This window comes from Lissotriton helveticus, chromosome 5_1 (genome assembly GCF_964261635.1).
Source record: "Lissotriton helveticus chromosome 5_1, aLisHel1.1, whole genome shotgun sequence".
In the NCBI taxonomy this organism is placed as follows: domain Eukaryota; kingdom Metazoa; phylum Chordata; class Amphibia; order Caudata; family Salamandridae; genus Lissotriton; species Lissotriton helveticus.
This window is the reverse complement of record NC_136065.1, coordinates 933623640-933642548: the sequence shown is the minus strand read 5'-3', so window position 1 is coordinate 933642548 and position 18909 is coordinate 933623640. Positions and strand designations below refer to the sequence as shown.

The 18909-nt window shown below is 47.1% G+C and overlaps 1 protein-coding gene across 1 annotated transcript in view; it reads left to right on the top strand.

Annotated features, from left to right (window-relative positions):
• Positions 1-18909, top strand: part of KIF11 (kinesin family member 11) — a 246006-nt gene that overhangs the window by 15391 nt on the left and 211706 nt on the right. Inside the window, exons 3-5 of the mRNA XM_078643407.1 lie at positions 3607-3739; positions 6247-6344; positions 8292-8370. Coding sequence (XP_078499533.1) covers positions 3607-3739; positions 6247-6344; positions 8292-8370 — 310 coding nt within the window. The remainder of the gene's footprint in view (positions 1-3606; positions 3740-6246; positions 6345-8291; positions 8371-18909) is intronic.

Genomic DNA, 18909 nt, shown 5'->3' with positions numbered 1-18909 from the left:
TCAAGATGGCACAAAATAGAATCCTGCAAAAGCACAAAATTATGTTGTACACTCAAAATGTAGTCCATTAAAACACATGGAGTCAATGGTAACCAAATAATTTCACAATGTATATAATGCATATAGCACTACACTGCTCCACACAGCATCTGTAAGGGGTCCTGGCAGTTCCGCCTCCCAGCCCTCTCGGACACATGTGGCCTGTAGACTGTCTGCCCATAAGGGTCTATATGTGAGACAGCAGTCCTCTGGATGCCTCAACTCCAGCATCACGCCCTGCGTATTAGATGCACTTGGTGTAGTTAGGAAATATGTCTACAATCACCTTGCAACCTTGGTCAATGCCTACCCTAAATGCTTCCTGCCCCTCTTGAAATGACATAAGTTAGAGTTCCAAGAGGTTTATTGCACATATCTTAGGTCAAGGATGTACACCGCTCATCTCGGCTCTGCACAGTTTCCCACTGATCCCCACATTATAATGTAGAAACTGTGCAACAAAAAGTTCCGCATACATAGTTCTCGAACGTCTTAGGTTTTCTAATAGTTCTTCCAAAAATACTAGTCTTCCACTATGACCTCCTTGGTACTCTCTACCAACCTCCTTTTGAACAGTGTCCCTCCCTTCACCAGTTTCTTGAATACTCTCTTCTACTGTGTTCCCACTTGCTGGAAGCCGACGTGCCCTTAGGGGAGGACAATTGCTTGACATACAGGGAGCTGCATGTTTAGCAGCTCCCTGTGTGTCAAAGCAGGGCCGGCTCCCGCAGGGAGCTTGCAGGGAATGCACACATCCAGGTTGCCCCCAACGAAGATGCCCGGTCTACGCATATTTGTGTGCAGGGAAACAAAATCAGCTTTATGCAAGCTGAAGCTGTTAGGAGGTTTTTTGCTTTTGCTCTGTGGGAGCTGGTAGCTCCCGCCAAGCAAAACCGGTACCTGCAGAGGGTGGGCACCTTGGGAGGTAGCGGGAGCCGGACCAGTGCTACCCCTCTCCCCTTTATATATTTGCTCATTTCCCCTGGATCTGGCCCACCTGGGGGCTCAACATTGCAGGAGCCTGCACAATCACCGTCCCCATCGGTGGGAACTGCTGATCCTGTCCGTCCCCAGAAAAAATACATTTAGGAATCAAACGGTTTTATTGTCGAAAGACATAATTAAAAGACACAGCTTTCCTGCCTACATCGTCACGCCAGCAGAGCGATCCTATTGTAAATTACACAGCGTGCATAGCCAACAACCCGGAGGCAGGCCGCGTATTGAGCAGGGCTGTTCCTAAATCATCTCACAAGTTCTGAATTTTAGCATAACATAGGACATCACCTGAAAAACAGTACAGATGGAAAAACATAATCCCTCCCACCCCGCCCACCCTCCACCCTCTCTGCACCAGCCGTTACCTTCGTACAAGAAGGCAATTTGTGGACAGGGAGAAAATACATTTAAATGCTTTTTTTGCCCTGCATGCCTTCTCTGAGGCCTAGGTCGCCAGGGTTATCCTACCCTGCCCCTTTCTGTCTTTTTTTTTGCTTTTGTTTTATAGGTCAAGCCTGGGCAGCTCGTGCTCTGCTAGTCATGCTGTGTTCGTTATATGGGTATTGGTGACTTTGTACACGCCCACCACTTTTAGTTGGTTAGTTGGGCTGCTTTTTAAAATGATTTTTCTCTGGTTGGTTAATAGTGTGCATATGTCTGCCTTTCAGTGCTAGGTTCCCTCCGAGCTGACATTACCAACTGAATCCTGAGCTTGGCCAGCTCTGGCCATCTCTTGACACAGCTCACCCCCTAACGTTGTTCACTGCAACCCATCATATTAATTTCGACTTGAGAATCTAGTCGGGCTTAATGTACCAAGTTGTTTGATACCTTGGAGTATCCACTTTGGTTGCACCGTTGGGGGGTGGGGTCAGCATGTAACCCTATACTCTACAATGGGGTGACCAAGCCTTCCACAGCAAAAACGTCAGTTTAAAGTTTTTACTGCCAGAATACGTAAACTACATATTCTGCCCCTGAAATATGCTGCACCCTGTCTTAGCGCTCAGTAGGCCTGCCATAGGGGCGATCTACTCACATTGCGGAGGTAGGTTTGGCTTTGCATTGCTGCAAATGGTAGTTGGGCTAGCAGTTTAAAACTGCTCTTCCAGTCTATAATGGCAGACTGGATACTCTTTATACTTGTCACAGGCAGGGTGGTGCAACCAGTGCTGCAATCCCTGTGGTGACTCTAACTTGCATGTCCTGGGGACCATATAATTGGGACTTACAGGTAAGTTAGACTATGCCAATTGGCCATAGCCAATGTAATAAAATACATGTTTTGGAGTTCTGGCACGGAGGTCTGGTTAGCAGGCCCCAGTGCACACCTAGTCGAAAAACAAGCCGCATCAGTCCAAACATTTGTGGGTGACCATACAAAGAGACCTTTACTTATATTTATATATTTCTACAATTTCTGCCCTGAAAGATTTGGAAATGAAAGCAAGGGAAGACTATGAATGCCTGGCTATTTTGTCTACACAATTTGTCACCAGCCAAGATTGTGCTGGAGCAAGCGTGTACTTTTTCATTTAACTAGACAATCCCTTTGAAGGTTTACAAGTCTACTTCTTCCTTGAACGGCTTGCAGGAAACCTTGCTTGAAAAGTTGTTGGTTTTCTAAGTCACTCCTAGCAATGTCCTGTGTATCAATTGCATTAAAGAATAGAAGTTCTGGCTCTCCGCAAAGAAACACATTCTCCTTATCTATGCTGCCACGTCTTTATAGCTCTGCTCAATTTGGGCCTGCAAAAAAGTGTGGTAATTCTGTACTACAGAACAGTTTGTCAGCTGGGATATTCTAGTGAAAACATCCAGGTTGTGTCTGCTTTTAAGCTGCTCGCCTACTCTGGAAGGTGCTTCTGTTTTTGCTCACAGGGCATTACACAGCCTTTCAGAATCTGATGAGAATTTCCTGAAAGACTGCAAAAAGATTCTTATTACAGGTTTTATTTTTAGTACTTCACCTAACTGGGAATGTCCTAATAGTTTTTTTTTTTTTTGGAGCCTTGGCCATCGCCTGGTGACTCTAGTAAGAGGCCATACATAAATGTAGAAGTAGTTATGAGCATTACCACTGTAGGCTTCATGCCTCCCACTCCTCATTCTATCATTTGTTTAACTTTAAACCTTTTATTCAGTGGTTATCATTTTTTTACTTGATCTTATTACTTTTCCAGGCAATTTGGTGAGTGCAGTGTTGCCTTCGTATCTGTCAATTCAACCTTCACTTCATTGGTTCGACTAGATTTCTTAGTGCTCGTTACTTGCATTCTTGCATCTCTCGCTGATTAAATCATTTAGTTATTTGCTACAGAAAAGCAAGGACTTTGAGATTATCTGGGTAGCTAAAGCTGCATGTTGTGGACTTCCTAAAGCCTCATTCATCTCTGCCTGTGATCACTTACTATTGGTGGCAAATGTATATTTTATACATTATTTCATATATTCAAGACTGCTTTTACATCAGGATTTCAAAGTGTGTTTTGCTCTTTTGGTATTGATGTTGTATAGAAAATATTTTTTCTTTGTATCATAACACTGGATTTTAACTCTCCGTCATAGGCCTTTTAATTTGCAGGAGCGGAAAGGTGGCTCTTACTCTGTGATAGATTGTGAACCAGTGCGAAAAGAAATTGCTGTACGACCTGGGGGAATAAATGAGAAAATTGGAAGGAAGACCTATACTTTTGATATGGTAATATATATATTGAGTGTGTTCTGTTAATATTCTTTCATGGTATTCGTTAGTTTGCCCTTGTTTTGTGTTTCATCATTGTGACATATTTAATCTATTTAGTACATCTTGCTGTGCCAAAGCTTGCTTCCGAGAGAATCATGCATGTTCTTTAAGAGTTTTGGTTGGTTTGAGACTTTTCTTTTTTAAATTGTACCCACAGGGCCTCCTAATTGTCAACTTTATGTGGGTCATGTGATCTTTCATCAGTTTTCTAAGTTTGTTGAAGTACTGTGCTCCAATCTGATCAGATAATTGTCAAATAGCTCTTTCACTGAAAGTACGCTCCCTTTTATATTTACAATAAAATAAACTCCCATCAATTCTTTCTTTCTTTTTTTGAAACTTTTAAAGTCCTTGGTCATCATGAGATGCACACATCAGTGATTCTTGTAGTTTGCTTGAGGTTTCATGTGCAGAAAGTGCTTATAACTCTAGTAATTGGAATCCCAATGTGACCAGAGGCAAATCTAGTAAGCTGGTCTCGGACAACCAATGCATGCCTGGTCACCTGCCTTGACCAGAACATCCCTTGTGGCGCAAGTAAAAAGTGCAACAGCCAGAACTGCATCCATGATGATGTCTCAGTCATACCCCATGTTTCAAAGAAGACTACTGATTAAGCATGAGCGCAAAATCCGCTACGCTCGCGGATTTTGCGAATTTTCGGCAAATCCGCGATCCGCGAACTCTCGCGAATTTACCTAAAATTCGCAATCCGCGAGCGGCGGATTCCGGGGGCAAAAGTTCAACCATTCCTGGCCTGTTGTAACTAATTTACGATGGCGCCGGCAAGCTGCCAGCGCCATCCTAAGATAGTTACTAAATTAGCTTCAACAGGAAGCTCTAATAGATCAGATAAAACAGGTCATCGAGCGCCTGCTTTATTTAATCTATTAGAGCTTCCTGTTGAAGCTAATTTAGTAACTATTTTAGGATGGCGCTGGCAGCTTGCCGGCGCCATCGTAAATTAGTTACAACAGGCCAGGAATGGAATAATACCGATTAAGCATGTGCCCTAGTTGAAGCTTAAATTCAGTGACTCATTCATCTGCCCAAAACCAATCGTGAGCGTTGTCAAGGCTGGGCAGATGTGCCTTCTTCCTAAATATACCATCGAAAATTAGGTGTGATGCTGGGCAGAGGCCTTTGCATTCTTGACTTTCACGAGCGCAATCCTCGTGCTGTTCCTGTGGCCAGGAGCTTCTGTATCTTTATCTGCTGCTCTGATCGGTCCCTGACCTTTTATACACACAAGAGGCATGTGCACTCGCATGGAAGCGCCGTCCGTTTGGCCCCGCCCACACACTCGCGGTGTGCACCGTCTTCCCGCCATTTACCCACTATGATGGGCAGCTCACTCAAGGGACCCCTGCGCCCTTCGGCGCAATTGCATAGTAACACACACCTGGTCGCTGTAGACAACTCTCTGGCACTTTAGGCAGCTGTAGTGTAGTAAAAGCACTATACATCTACCCAGAGGCCTTTGCATCTTTCATCTGCTGCTCTGATCGGTCTCTGACCTTTTATACACACAAGAGGCATGTGCACTCGCATGGAAGCGCCGTCCGTTTGGCCCCGCCCACACACTCGCGGTGTGCACCGTCTTCCCGCCATTTACCCACTATGATGGGCAGCTCACTCAAGGGACCCCTGCGCCCTTCGGCGCAATTGCATAGTAACGCACACCTGGTCGCTGTAGACAACTCTCTGGCACTTTAGGCAGCTGTAGTGTAGTAAAAGCACTATACATCTACCCAGAGGCCTTTGCATCTTTCATCTGCTGCTCTGATCGGTCTCTGACCTTTTATACACACAAGAGGCATGTGCACTCGCATGGAAGCCCCGCCCCAAATCCGCGGGTACGCAAATCCGCGGATTTTGCGGATCCACGATCCGTGAATACGCAAATCCGCGAATCGTGGATCCGCAAAATCCGCCCATGCTTACTACTGATTGTCCTACCTCCCGATCTCTAGAATCTTAGTCTGTGAGTTTTGTTCCTAAACTGCCTCATCCTCAACAAATGCCTGGCTCGTGATGGCAGTAAGACCAGTCAAATGCTCAACCTTGTCCCAGAGAATTAATTTACAATATTAAAGCACAGGATGCTGAACAGTTCAACCATCCCACCTGCTAAACTTGTGGCAGACGCTGTAGAAACATCACACTGAGTTTTGTCTATTGAAGAAATTTCTCTTGTTCCTCCGAGAGTCAACACCCTGTTGCTCTTCCTGTTGCCAAATTGTGGCGATTATGGTCTACTGGATTGAAATCCTGTCTACTCTAGCACTTCTGAGTTTCATGTTTGCACTTGCCGACTTGAACACAAAAAAGACTGAGACCCTTCTTGTGTTTAAAGATGCTATTTATGAACGTTGTTTTTATTGTTTGTATGTACATTATCTTAACATCTGATCTTTGTGTGCATGTATATAAATATATAAACATGTTTTGCCCGAAAACAGGTTTTTGGGCCTTCTGCAAAACAAATTGAAGTGTACAGAAATGTGGTGTGTCCAATTTTAGATGAAGTTATCATGGGCTACAACTGCACAGTTTTCGCGTAAGTAACACTTTACAAAATGTGGATGTCATGGCATGTGAAACACCCCCCCCTTCTTTGTGAGCTTGTGGTTGAAAATGTATCAAGGTAGATGGGCTGGACGAGTATTGGAATCCCCACGTGCCTTGGTACCAAAACCTAGGTGTTGTGGTTTACCAGACTGTTGGTAAATTCCACTTCTTTATTTACGTAAAACTCAAATAACTCTGAATATTGATGTGTTTCTGAAATGTTTGTGATTGTCCATTAAACACAGTATGGGTACAGAGGAAATTTGGGTACGAATGACCGGCATCTACATTAAATTGTATTCACTCCAGTGTGTAGTCTACATTGTGCTAAAGAGCATTCCTAATAACAGACTATAATGGGCGTGTCTGTGGATACTCACAAAGATTAAGGACTTGTTTGTTATAACTAAACTTTCTCAACTTGGAACCGCAGGTTTGGTCCAGATCTTGCAAGTTACTTGCTCAATTTTGTCATCTTGGTTAAGTTATGGATCTCACAGATCAACTGGCTCCATGCGTTTCTCTAAGGGGTGTACACTTCAGTTTACCAACATTATTTTCGGCAGTTTAAAAAAACGTATGCCATATTGTACCTCAATTTTCTTTAGTTAACTAGAACAATTCTTATGTGTATGTTTTAGCTCCTTGTCCCTGGCAAAATGTGGACCAAGTGTTAAAAGAAAAAAAAAGGACTGGTAATCCGATTCCTCTGTGAACGAGAACTCTGCCTTGTCTTTTTTGCTGCAACATACAGGCTGTTTGAAAGATAGAATATAAAATGTTATCAAAGTTGTTCATGCAGCATAAATTAAAAATGTTGACTTAGTACTTTTTTGCCATTTGTTGCAAAAATTGTGCCTCTGGCTTCTCATAAAATGTTAGGAAGGAGTAGACTTTTAAAACTGGTCTGTTACCGATGTGTGAAGCTGTTGCAACCTTAATGGTAGCATGGTCCTTTTGCCTTTTTAAAAAATGAAGCATACAATGTTATAAATGTGAACATTAAGCACAGAAGGTTAATGCTACAAAGCACAAAGACTGCTGTTTTGCCGAACAGCAAATTAAATTCCTATATGCCAAAGAAATTAGTTCAGATTACACGCCCACTCTGACTTGGCCTGCAGTGCCATATTACTACTTTTCAAACCATGATATAGATTTTCACCACACTTGCGAGTAGCGAAAGCTGCAGCGCCATCAGACATTTGACTTTTTACACAGCCTGTATAAGATGTGCATGGCTAACTTACACATATGGCAATGGATAGTGTCAACATAGTGTCCGAGATAAGGGAAAGGCAGATGCAATGAGGTACTGTTCAGCATTCCCCCCTCACAGCCCACAGGCCACTAGTCACCTGTGTACATAAAGCCTATCCTGGTTGCACACAAAATATTACTTTTCCTACAAAACCTAATTATCAGAACAAATTTCCTCCTTTCACTGGTTGTGACCATTAAGTGTTAATGGGGTGTTTCTTATGGTGGTTTGCCTATATGTATCCCGCACAAATAAGTCGTTCTCAATTTACCCAGAACACTGTAATTTCAATGCATTTGTTCTCTAGTGTGCTAATGCCAATTGTTAGTTTTGTTGTGATTCAATCACAAGTTGGGCTTCTGCTCAGTTTAGGTTTTGGGGCGTCTATTAAATGTCCCACATAATTGGAATTCATGGTCCTACAGTTTTTGTTTTAAGCACTACAAGAAATGTGAATATTGCGACGTTTGGAATGTGTTCCTCACGTTCGCAATTCATTAATATGTATTTACCCACTGATCAGGAAGTAACGTCTGCAGCTTTAAATGTCATTTGAAATTGGTGTGTGTTTGGTTCTGAAGATCAGTATGTGGTGTATGAATGATCGTCCTTTCTATTCCATTTTAATTATGCATGTTTCTGTAAAGGATTAACAACTCTTTATTATACCTCCAGGTATGGTCAAACTGGTACGGGAAAGACTTTTACAATGGAAGGGGAAAGGTCACCTGATGGAGAATTTACCTGGGAAGAGGTGAGATTCTGCATGCATGTCATCGGCTAAATTAGTCTCACTGCTATAATTGGTCGACAAGAATAAATATTAGCATCTTATGTTCAAACAACTGCTTCTCAGCAGGACTACTTCTCAATGTCTGTCAGTTTGGCACTTCATATAGCTGTACTGTGAATGGGGCAACACAACTCGAAGGAATGTTGCCTCACTATTGTTGGAAAATGCCTACATGTACTACATGTATTAGCAGGGCCAGCAGGCTCTTTCCTTAATCCAGGGAGGCTACTGAGCTCAAGGAGTCCAGCACCCTCTTTTGAGTTGTGTTGAAGTAACCTCGAGGGGAACCATTTCTGTGCAGTGGTTAGAAATCCCTGTAGATTAACCAAACCTGTTCCACTATTTCTATTCAGTTTCCACAAGGTAATTTTGCTCTATCAAAGGTAGCTTGCTACAGGAACCAGTAATTTCCAATAACCTGATCAGAGCAAGGTCTGAGATCCTAAACTTCATGATGAGATTTGAGATCCATTTTTACAAGCCTTTCTTTCTTTTAGGGATTAGATTGTTTTAGCTCATACTGCATATTATTGACATTTCTGACCTGCCATTTTGAGGTTTCCTGTTAGGAAGTTCTTCATGTTTGTGGACATCATAGCTCACTAAATCCTTCGGAATACTTCTTAGTAGTTAGCACAACTAATAGAAATTAGATTCTGCCATTGGCTATGCTCAAAGATATCGGAGGCAGCTAGTGCTTTGAGTTATTTTTTCTAAAATATATTCTTATACAAGGTCTTGTTTTTTTGTAATTGAAATTTCTCTGTGGTTCATTTTTACTCTATTTCATAGCTTTAATCCAGAAGGGAAGCTTACTTTTGTTATTGCTACTCTGAAAACATGAGTGGTTGAACCTCTGCGTAGCTATACTCTAGGTAAACATGGATATTATTTTAGTGGCAGTGCTCACCAGAGATTTTACGGCGTGCACCCCGAAATAATGCGTGAAGTCATAAAGCTTTTATCACAGACACATACGTAGTTGGTAAGAAACTCAAGTGCCTAAACGGCCTAACATTTGTGACAAAGGTCATCTAGATTTTCAACCCTTAAAATTGGAAGACACACAGGAAAGAACAGGAATGTGCTGTTGTGCAAAGCTAAATCTTGTCTTTTTTGTTGATAATCAAGTTTATTGATATTTAAGTAAGAATAAATATTTACCTTGACAGCAAAATCATGCACAGTACATATGAGAGCATTAACTATACCAGCGATGACGTCCTGCGCATCGGGCCCCAAAGCAGGCCTCTGTCTGAATATAGCAGGATAAACAAGGGTACACATAGTGATCAAAACAGGTCGAGCCATTTTCCTCAGATCTTTTCAAACATTTCAGGGCAGCCCTGGGCCTTAAAGAGGGGTTCCTCCTGGGTCGCACACCAGTCCATCCCACATCGCCACTTCCGGACAGTTGGAGGTTTGGCCTGAGACGGGCCACCGCGATGTCACGCTTGCCCACCGCAACCGCGGTGCCTAGGAAGCGTTTATCGGCTCGAAAACCGTCCAGTCCATCGAACTTGGTCGCGGGGGACCGCCCAACCCAGGGTCTGTGTAAGCTCTAATTCCACACCCGCCCAGAATGAGTCCAGGGCAGGGCACTGCCAGACCATGTGATAAAAATCAGCTGGGGCATGGTCGCACCGCGCACAGGCCAGGGAGGAGTGCAGCAGAGCTCAGTACAGCCGCGCAGGAATAAGATACGCTGTGTGGAGATAGAGTTGCATAAGGCATAATTTGGAGGAGGTCGTCAAAGTTTTGGGAGCCATGAGAGCGTCCCGCCAGTCTGCGTCCTCCAGGGGGCCAAGCCATCCCTTCTAGCGAGCAATTATTCTCAAGGGAGCAATAGATCCGTGACACGCCTCCTCTACCTGGTTCACCATCATGACCTGGGGCTCTAAGGGACTGAATTCGGGAAGGGAGGTGACCGATGTAATGTGCAGAGGGAGTGTGTGGCGAAGCTGCAAATACTTGTAGAACTGAGTGGCATGAAGGGAATGGCACTGTTGCAGGTCCGAAAAGGCTCTGATATGGTCCCCTACCCAGACGTCGCCAAGGAGCAAAATCCCGATTTGATCCCACTGCCGACAGTCTTGGAGGGTCGAAGTCTCGCGTATCCAGGTACCATGCCACAAGGGTGTGTGTTGAGTGAGCTTCGTATACCCATCTTGTGTAACGCAATGCAGTGCGCCAAGCCAGTAGGACTGCCCTAGTGACCGGGGGGAGGATGTGTGGTATGGGGGCCCGTACATATAGGCCTGGAGTACCCCGTCTACCACGTGTCTGAAGAGGTCAACTAAGTGGGGGGAAAAGTAAGACGCGGTAGGCCACATAGTATTCCTGCGGGAAGACATCTGGCCCATGCATCTTAATGGAGTGTAAAAGGGAGATGGCCGCATGTATCTCCTCTACGATATGGGGAAGGTCTAGGTCCTTCAAAACAATCTGGCAAGATGGGGTAGTTGAACTTCTGCCCCTCCAACAGGTCAACCAGGGAGGCATCGGGAGCCCAGGCCGCATAGAGCTGGTAATAATAGCCCGCAAAATCTTCGGCAATGGCATGCGAAACGTAATGGTGGGTGCCGGTCATGTCGCAGACTTCGGGGATTATGGGGTTGTCTTTGGGTTAGGAGACCAAATTGTTTAGCAGTTTTCCGTTCTTGTCCCCCCCCCCCCCATCCGTATGCACGAGCCACTGCGGAGCGCCATAACATTTTAGCCCGAGTCTAGGGAATTCTGACAGATCTCTTCCCGGAGCAGCGCAAGCTGTCTAGCGGAGTGAGCATCCTCTGCAGCGGCAGGAGCCGATTCCATCTGTACTGCTTGAGCCTCAAGCTGTGTCAGGTGAGCAGTGTCTGCTGCCCGTTTCGTGAGAACCAGACCTCTGGCCACGCCCGCATGGTAGCCTTACCGGCCTCCCACAGTGTTCCCGGGGAAGGGACGAAGCCTTTGTTGACTAGGAAGTTTCAGTGCTCGCCCAAGGGCCTCAGTGATCTCTGCGTCTTGTAAGAACCATACGTTCGGCTGCCAGACCGTGCGCATCAAAACCCCCCCCCCCGCCGCCAGGGGCAAGTCCCAGACTGAGGGAGATAGGGGAGTGATCGGAGATGCCTCGGGGGAGGATAGTGACACCAGCTGCAGACTGGCAATCTGTGGCCGGCAGTAGTAGCAAATCAGTGCGGGAGTGGGTATGGTGGGCTGCAGAGGTGTGTGTGTGTGTATTGTTCTCAGCGGGGTTCCAGACCCTCCAAGTGTCGCACAAACCCAGAGGAGAGGACCAGTTAGAAAGGCGTTTAGCAGAGGTGAGGCTGGACTCGGAGGGAGTACCTGTCGTGTAAAGAGAAGGCTGCATAACCGCATTAAAGTCACCCCAATTATCGTCTGACCCTAAAGGAAAGTAGAAATTATCGTTGTGAGGTGTTGAAGGGCAGAGGGCAGTGTGGCGGAAGGGATGTATGTAGATAGGAGATTGAGAATTTGACCCTCGAGCCTACCGGTCAAGGCCACGTATCTTCTCTGTGTGTCATTCGTTACGTGCACCAGAGTGAAGGTAAGACCCCCTACGAATCAGTATGGCCGTGCCCCGGGAGCGCCGTGTAAAACCAGAGTGCCAGACCCTGTCAAACCCATAGCGGGCGAGAAAGGTGCAATGAGATCCTAAGAGGTGTATCTCTTGAAGGAAAAGGTTGTCAGGCGTTGGGCACTACGAAGGACCGCGGCTCGTTTTATACGGTCTGGTAAGCCATTGACATTCCACAACAGAATGTGGAGGGGTCTTCCAGAAGTAGGCATCTGAGGAGTGTGTGACGCAGGGGTGAGCAAGTGCGAGGGGTCCCAGGTGAGGTGCCATGTTAGAGCTAGAGTGTATGGGTATGGCTTGCATGTTGTGGTGGGTCCAATGTCACTGGCAGTGGCGTGTGTGCGCATTGAGCGGTCATGAAAAACTGTGGCCAAGAAGAAAAGATTCCAGAAGGCAATGGCCCTCGCAATCCCCCCAACACTCCTCACCCTATACTTCCAGAAATTAAGCATCTGTCGCCCTGAAAAGAAAGTTAGTAAGAACAATAACGAAAACCCAATGTAAATGCTGAGCTAAACAAGAAGCTATCCTAAAGTGGCTAGCAGGACACGTTGTGGTGACGGCAGTGGACCCCTCAATTTTGTCGGATAATACACTGTCAACATTTAAATGACATTGCCACAAGCTCCATAAGTTTCGAGTCAGTGCTGCTGACATGGAACCTCTCGTTCAGAGCCCTGCATAGTCTCCAGATTCCCGGAGCTCCGGGCTTCGAGATAGGTCTGAATCAGAGAGAGACGGTCGTTGCGTCAGAGTGAGAACTTGATCGTGGGCTAGGCTGAGCAATGAACTGGCCCGGCTATGGTTGCTCAGGTTCAGAGGGGCCTCAGAGATCTGCTTATGCGGGCCAGTCCCAGACGATTGTGAGTGGTGTCCGCGCCGTTCTCCCCTCTTAAGGGAGCGATTGTGTCTCCGTTGCTGCTTATGCGGAGGAGGAGGTGGTCCGGAAGGACCCGATTTTGGGGGGGGGGTGGGGGGTGGGAGAGACAGGATGGACTCTCAGAGGCCGTTCTTCTGTGGGCCATGTCCAGGCCGCCTGAGGGGTGTCGAAGAAAATTGCCATGTCCTGAAAAATGACTGAGGCAAGCCGGGAAGAGGAGCCCATATCACAGGCCCAAATTACGGAGTTTCTGTTTAACTTCTGCATAAGTACGACGCTGGGCCTGCATGTCCCTTGTGTAATCCGTAAAGATCATTATGGTGCTGTATTGATATTTCAAGGGACCATGGAGTCTGGCTACTCTCAGGACCGCTGACTTGTTGCGGAAGTAAAGGATCCGAATGATAATAGGGCGTGGAGGTGTTTGGCCGCCAGAGAATGGTGTGTGCGCTCGATGGCAAACCACGGCGAGAGGGCTTCTGCAGGTATTAAGGCCTTAATCCATGTCTCGAAGAAGGTGCCTGCATGGCCCTGTTCAGCATTTTCAGGGAAACCTATGATGCGCAGGTTGTCCGCCTCGAGTGATTCTCTGCGTCCTCTGCCCGGCAGTGCAGCTCAGATATCTGGGCCTGCAGGCGAGCCACCTGCATTTTCAGCTGGTTCAAGTAATTTCTGTGGTGAAGAGGCGCAACTCTGCTTCCGACAATCGCGCCATGGCATTGTGGAGGTCCTGGCGGATGAGGGCCACATTGACCCGCACCTCGCCGATCTTGCTCTCCACGGAAGCCTGCGAGGTGCTAATCGCCTGGAGGATGGTTGAGAGATCACTCCCCACCAGGGAGGGGCCACCGGTTGCTCCCCCTGCCGTGCTGCGGTCGGCAATAGTGTACTTGTCCATTTTGGTTTGTTTGTGGCGCTGGTGTCTTTGGTGCACGATCCTTGCCCATCTTCTTCGTGAGCACTGGGCCCGGATTACTCCCAAGGGGAATGGAGGGATCACAGACTATTGATTCTATCTCAGGATGGGCGGGCGCCCAAGCCATCAATACTCTGGCGCGGGACCACCCCGGTCGGAGGTCACAGGCTCCAGGGGGCGATGGCGCCCAGGGGCTTCCTGTTGCCCGACTCGACGGCCGAACCCACAGTGAGAGCCCCGAAGCCGCCTGGAGCAATCCAAGCCCGGTCGAAGAGGGTGGAGGTAAGAAGGGCCCGCGGCGTGGGTCACCCACCGGTCAGCGGGCGTAACTAAACCAATCCCGCCCCTGCAGCCCGCTAGAAGAACGGTGGCAGTCCCAGGGAGCAACTGGGCGTCCAGCAAGGGAAGCGAAGGGAGGGTGATAGAGCAGGTCACGTCGTCCAGTAATAGCGGGGAGATCACAAGTCCTCGAGGTCCTCTGCACCGCTCGATCCGCGTGGCCGAGTTCAGGCAGGAGTCTGTGTGCACTTGTGCCAAGGCGTGGGGCGAGGGTCCTCTGTATGACCAGGTGGCTCCGGGCCCAGCAGGCAGGAGACAGAAACCCACAGTGGCCTCAGCCCCCCCCCCCCCCCCCCCCCCCTTCCTAGGGTGGTGTCTCCAGGCCTGAGCAGCGGTGGTGTAGGCGTGAGGGACCAGGCAAAGGTAGTGGAAAGTGGGCCAGCCAGAGAGGAGCAGGGGGCTCCTCGACACAGCAGCCGATCCCCAGGCCCACTTTCATCCACCAGGGAACATGCTTATGAAGGCCCCAGGTCCTCCCTCGCCGGAGCTGCGGGGAGTCTGTGCCGGTGCCCCTTTGGATCCCGGCCCCAGAGAAGCTCACCAGAGGGCCCTGTCCTGCAGCCTCACCAAACCCACGCAGGGTGGGCCAGGAGATGTAGCTCGCAGAGGCCTCGGGTCGCCAGATGTGATACTCCTAGCTGGTCCTCCGTGCACAGAGTGTGGGGGCAAATTTTGGCCTCAGGGCAGCCGGAGGAACTGAGCAAGGCGCTGCAGGGCCCGCGTGATCGAGGAGTGCGAGTCGGCGTCGGGCGGGCCTCCCAAGACCTGCCGACATGTCACAGCAGAGGCCTCCACCTCGCGACCCAAGCGCAGCAGGAAGGAAGCCCCAGATGGGGAAGACGACCCCCCCCCCCCCCCCGCGCCCACTCCTTCAAATGCAGGAGGTGTCCAGTAGGGTCGTGTAGGGGCGACAGTACAGAAGAGGGCAGCGCAGGCCGGAGATGGGGTGGGTGCCCAGGAACACAGATATCGCTCCCCGCAACGCTACCTGACAAGGTAGCCAAATCCCACCCCCTTGCAGGCCTCACTCACCGCCTTGGCGCCCCGCCGCTGGTCGCAGATCAGCCCACTTCGGGACTGTCAAAGGAACGTCCTCCGCTAGAGCATTCGGGCCTCGGGAGGCGCACTTCAGACACAGGCCTCACCCGAGTATCGAGCAGGCGCCCGGGGCTCCTCCGCTTCAGACCCGGGCGCCGGCGCTGCAGGTATGAAGGGCTTGGGTCGAATGTATGGCACTGGAGCAATGTCAGCCAAGCGGATCAGCACACGAGAGTCGGGCCAGGCGATGCCCTGGGTTTCAGGCAGGATGGGGTGCAGCATCAGTGGCCTCACGGGACGCTGGTGCATCACTCAATTCAATTATATTTGACTTTATTCGGTTAAAAGAACAATAACCATAAAAGTACATAAAAGACAGTTCATAATAGTACAATACCATATAAAACATGAATTACATTTTAAGTGCAAATTGATTTACGTAGTCTAAAAACATTGCTAAAAAATTCCGAGATGCAGGCAACATTAAAGATAACATCTAATTTCTGGAGTTCCAGAAAGGCAACCCTACAGCGTCTCACCCCCTTTCCCTTAAAATTGGTATAATCAATCTTTTCCTGAGTAGAGTATAATATTTACAGAAAAATATGATATGGATGTCAGACTGTTCCGATAGGTCATCACATGGGCATTTAATCAAATTACAGGACCAACAATTCATTGCGGGGAAACTTAGGGCCCTAAAAAGGATACCTAACCTAAATCGGGTCAAAGTAAACCGTGAAAATTCAGTCAAAGAAAGGGTTAAGTATGGTTGGATTTTTCCTAGAGTTGATACAGGTAGGTGGGCTAAGACAGTTTTCTTCTTATGTTCCACTGTCATTCTACGTTCTTCCAGGTGTTTCATACATTTTGTTTTTAGAGCCTTTCTCGTGATGTTGCACATTGACAGAGGATTATCAAAATAGCTCATACAGTCCATATCTCCAAAAAAGTCCCTAATGTATGTAAACCACCTTATCCTCCCAACATAATCCAAACTTAATCCATCCCTTAAGATAGCACGGTTCAATACACATCCATCACTAGTCCAAGCCCTATGCCACAGCAATATTGGTTGAATTCTAATTGTGTCTTCAATATAGCATTGGCCCAGTTCCATATGACATATGTAACTTGAGGCACTCTCAGGTACAGCTAAGATGTATCTCAAGAATTTGTTTTCAACAACTTGAATAGATTTAACATTGTCATATCCCCATAGGCCCACGCCATAGACCGCAATCGAGACACAAGTGGCATTATAAATTTTCAAAAGTTCTACAGTGGGTTTTTTCCCCATTTTTTGTGCAAAATTTTTAAGGGCAGTGATAGATTTGCAAAACAAGGATTTCCTTGCTTTTATCGCATCAGTCCAACTCCCTGCTTCATGGAATAAAATGCCAAGATAGGAAAAGGTGGCACTATAGTCTATCGGGCTTGCTTTAATAAACACCCGCCTCCTTCTTCTGCTAGAACCAGGGCCACAATTCATGGTGAATGTCTTGGAGCAATTGATTTGCAAATCCAGATTATTCATAAAAGTGTTAAAGGATGTTACAAGGCGTTGTAGAGCCACCGGCGTGCGAGCCATTAGGACCGCATCATCTGCGTACAATAGCGCAGGGATCGGTCTTTTGGCTACCCTAGGCATATCACAAGTTGTTTCCACTAGGGCATTCTCTATTCCATTTATGTATATCAGGAATAGGAATGGCGCTAAAACGCAGCCCTGGCGTACCCCGCGCCCTATGTCAAAAGGTCTAGTACATTCACCTTTTTTACCATAACGCACTGTTGCGATAGCACCTGAATACAAGTCCTTAAGGAAGGAGATTATGTTTCCCTCAACACCCAGGGATTCCATGATAACCCATAATTTACTGTGTGAAACAGTCAAATGCTGACGTTAAGTCAACGAAGGTGAAGTAAATGGGTTCACGTCGTGCCTTGATGTATTCCTGCTGGAGGATAAATAGGTTCAAACCCTGGTCTACTGTCCCCTACCCTTTTTGAAACCCATATTGAAGATCACTGATTATAGCGTTATCTTCCGACCATTTTTGTAACCTTCCTAGGATTACTCTTCCTAATATCTTTACAGTGCTGTCCAATAGGGAGATGGGGCGATAGCAGATAGGGTTTTGCCTATCCCCTTTTTTAAAAATTGGGACAATAACAGACATAAACCATGAGGGAAGTAGGCTCGTCTTTAGGGATGCATTAAATAATTGCACTAGAAGCGGGCCCCATAGATCGAAATTATCTTTAAGCAGGTCTGGGGGTATGCCATCTGGACCAGGGGCTTTACCGACCCGTGTTGCTTTAAGGCTCTCATTTATTTCTTATAGGGTAACTTTTAATTCCGTGCCATTCGGTCTCACTTCCCCCTGGTGAGGCATTAATAATGGCAATGAGGAAATCTGCTCTTCATTTGGGGTGCTGTACAGGTTAGAATAATGTTCCACCCAAGAGTCCTCAGTAATGGCGATTTCAATGCGTGCTTTTCCTGCGTCAAAGAAGGGAGCATTAACTGCTTTCCAAAAAGCGCAAACATCCTTGCTCTGTGAAGCCTCACAAAGTGTCTCCCAGGCCTCGATTTTAATTGCCATCTTCCTTTTTTTCAATGCATTCTGATAAGATTTCCGCGCATCCCTGACTCTTAAAGAATTACGGGGGATAGCATGTAAAGCTCTCTTGAGCTCAGAGTGAGCCTTTGTGCATGCGGAATCAAACCATTTCCCCTTCTTTTCCTTACTTGATTTAGAAACCACCCAGAGGTTGCCCTTAATTTGAGAAGCAATGACCTCAAATTGCTTAAGGATCTCCTGACTAGCCACGTTTTCATCCAAAATGGTCAGGAAGCTAGGCAAACATTCGGTTACTAGATCACAAAGAAAGTCACTTGAAACCACCCTATCCCACTTTAATGCGTAACCATTTTGTTTTGCCACGCTAATATCAGAGACATTCTGCGCAGTTCTCCCTTCTATTGCCAATGCCTGAAAGGGGTTTATGATCTCCATGATTGTCGGATAGTGGTCACTAAGTGGGATATCAAGGGTCCAGCACCTTTTAACCCTGTGCCTATGCCTAACAGAAGTTATTATAAAGTCTATTGTAGACAGTAGACCCCTGCCATTGAACGTAGGGGCAAAGGGGAGCTCTACTTGACCAATTTCATTTGCATACCCTAGATCTTCAGAGTGAAGAATCTCTTTTAATAGGTCTCCACAGGTGGAATGCTTAAAATGTGTTAAGTCAGTATCAGGGTCCAACATAAACCCACATGCTCCTCTCTGGCTGTTCTTACATATGGTACAATTAAAATCTCCCCCCCCCCCCCCCCCAAACAACCCAATCATCCTTAGCATTTTGGTCTGTTTCTTTACCTAAATCATTGCCTAACATCCTAAGGGTCAATTCCAGGTCTGCAGGAGGAATATTATTATAGAAATTAATAATTAAAAGACACAATTCCTTACTTACATCCATCCGCACTAACTGATAATAAGGATTGTTGGAATCACTCACTGCTGGGCCTCCGCGGAGGCCGCCATCTTACGGCCTCGGAGTATCGGGAGGGCCGAGTCCAGAGCCAAGCGTAAGGGGCTCAGAATCAACAGCCAAGCAGATCGGAACACCCTCTGTATTAGGAGTCTCCACAGGCAGGTAAGAAGGGCGATGGTTGACGCTGGCAAGGGGATGAAAGGCGAATGATGGAGGGGTCAGGCACACTCTAGGAGTGCA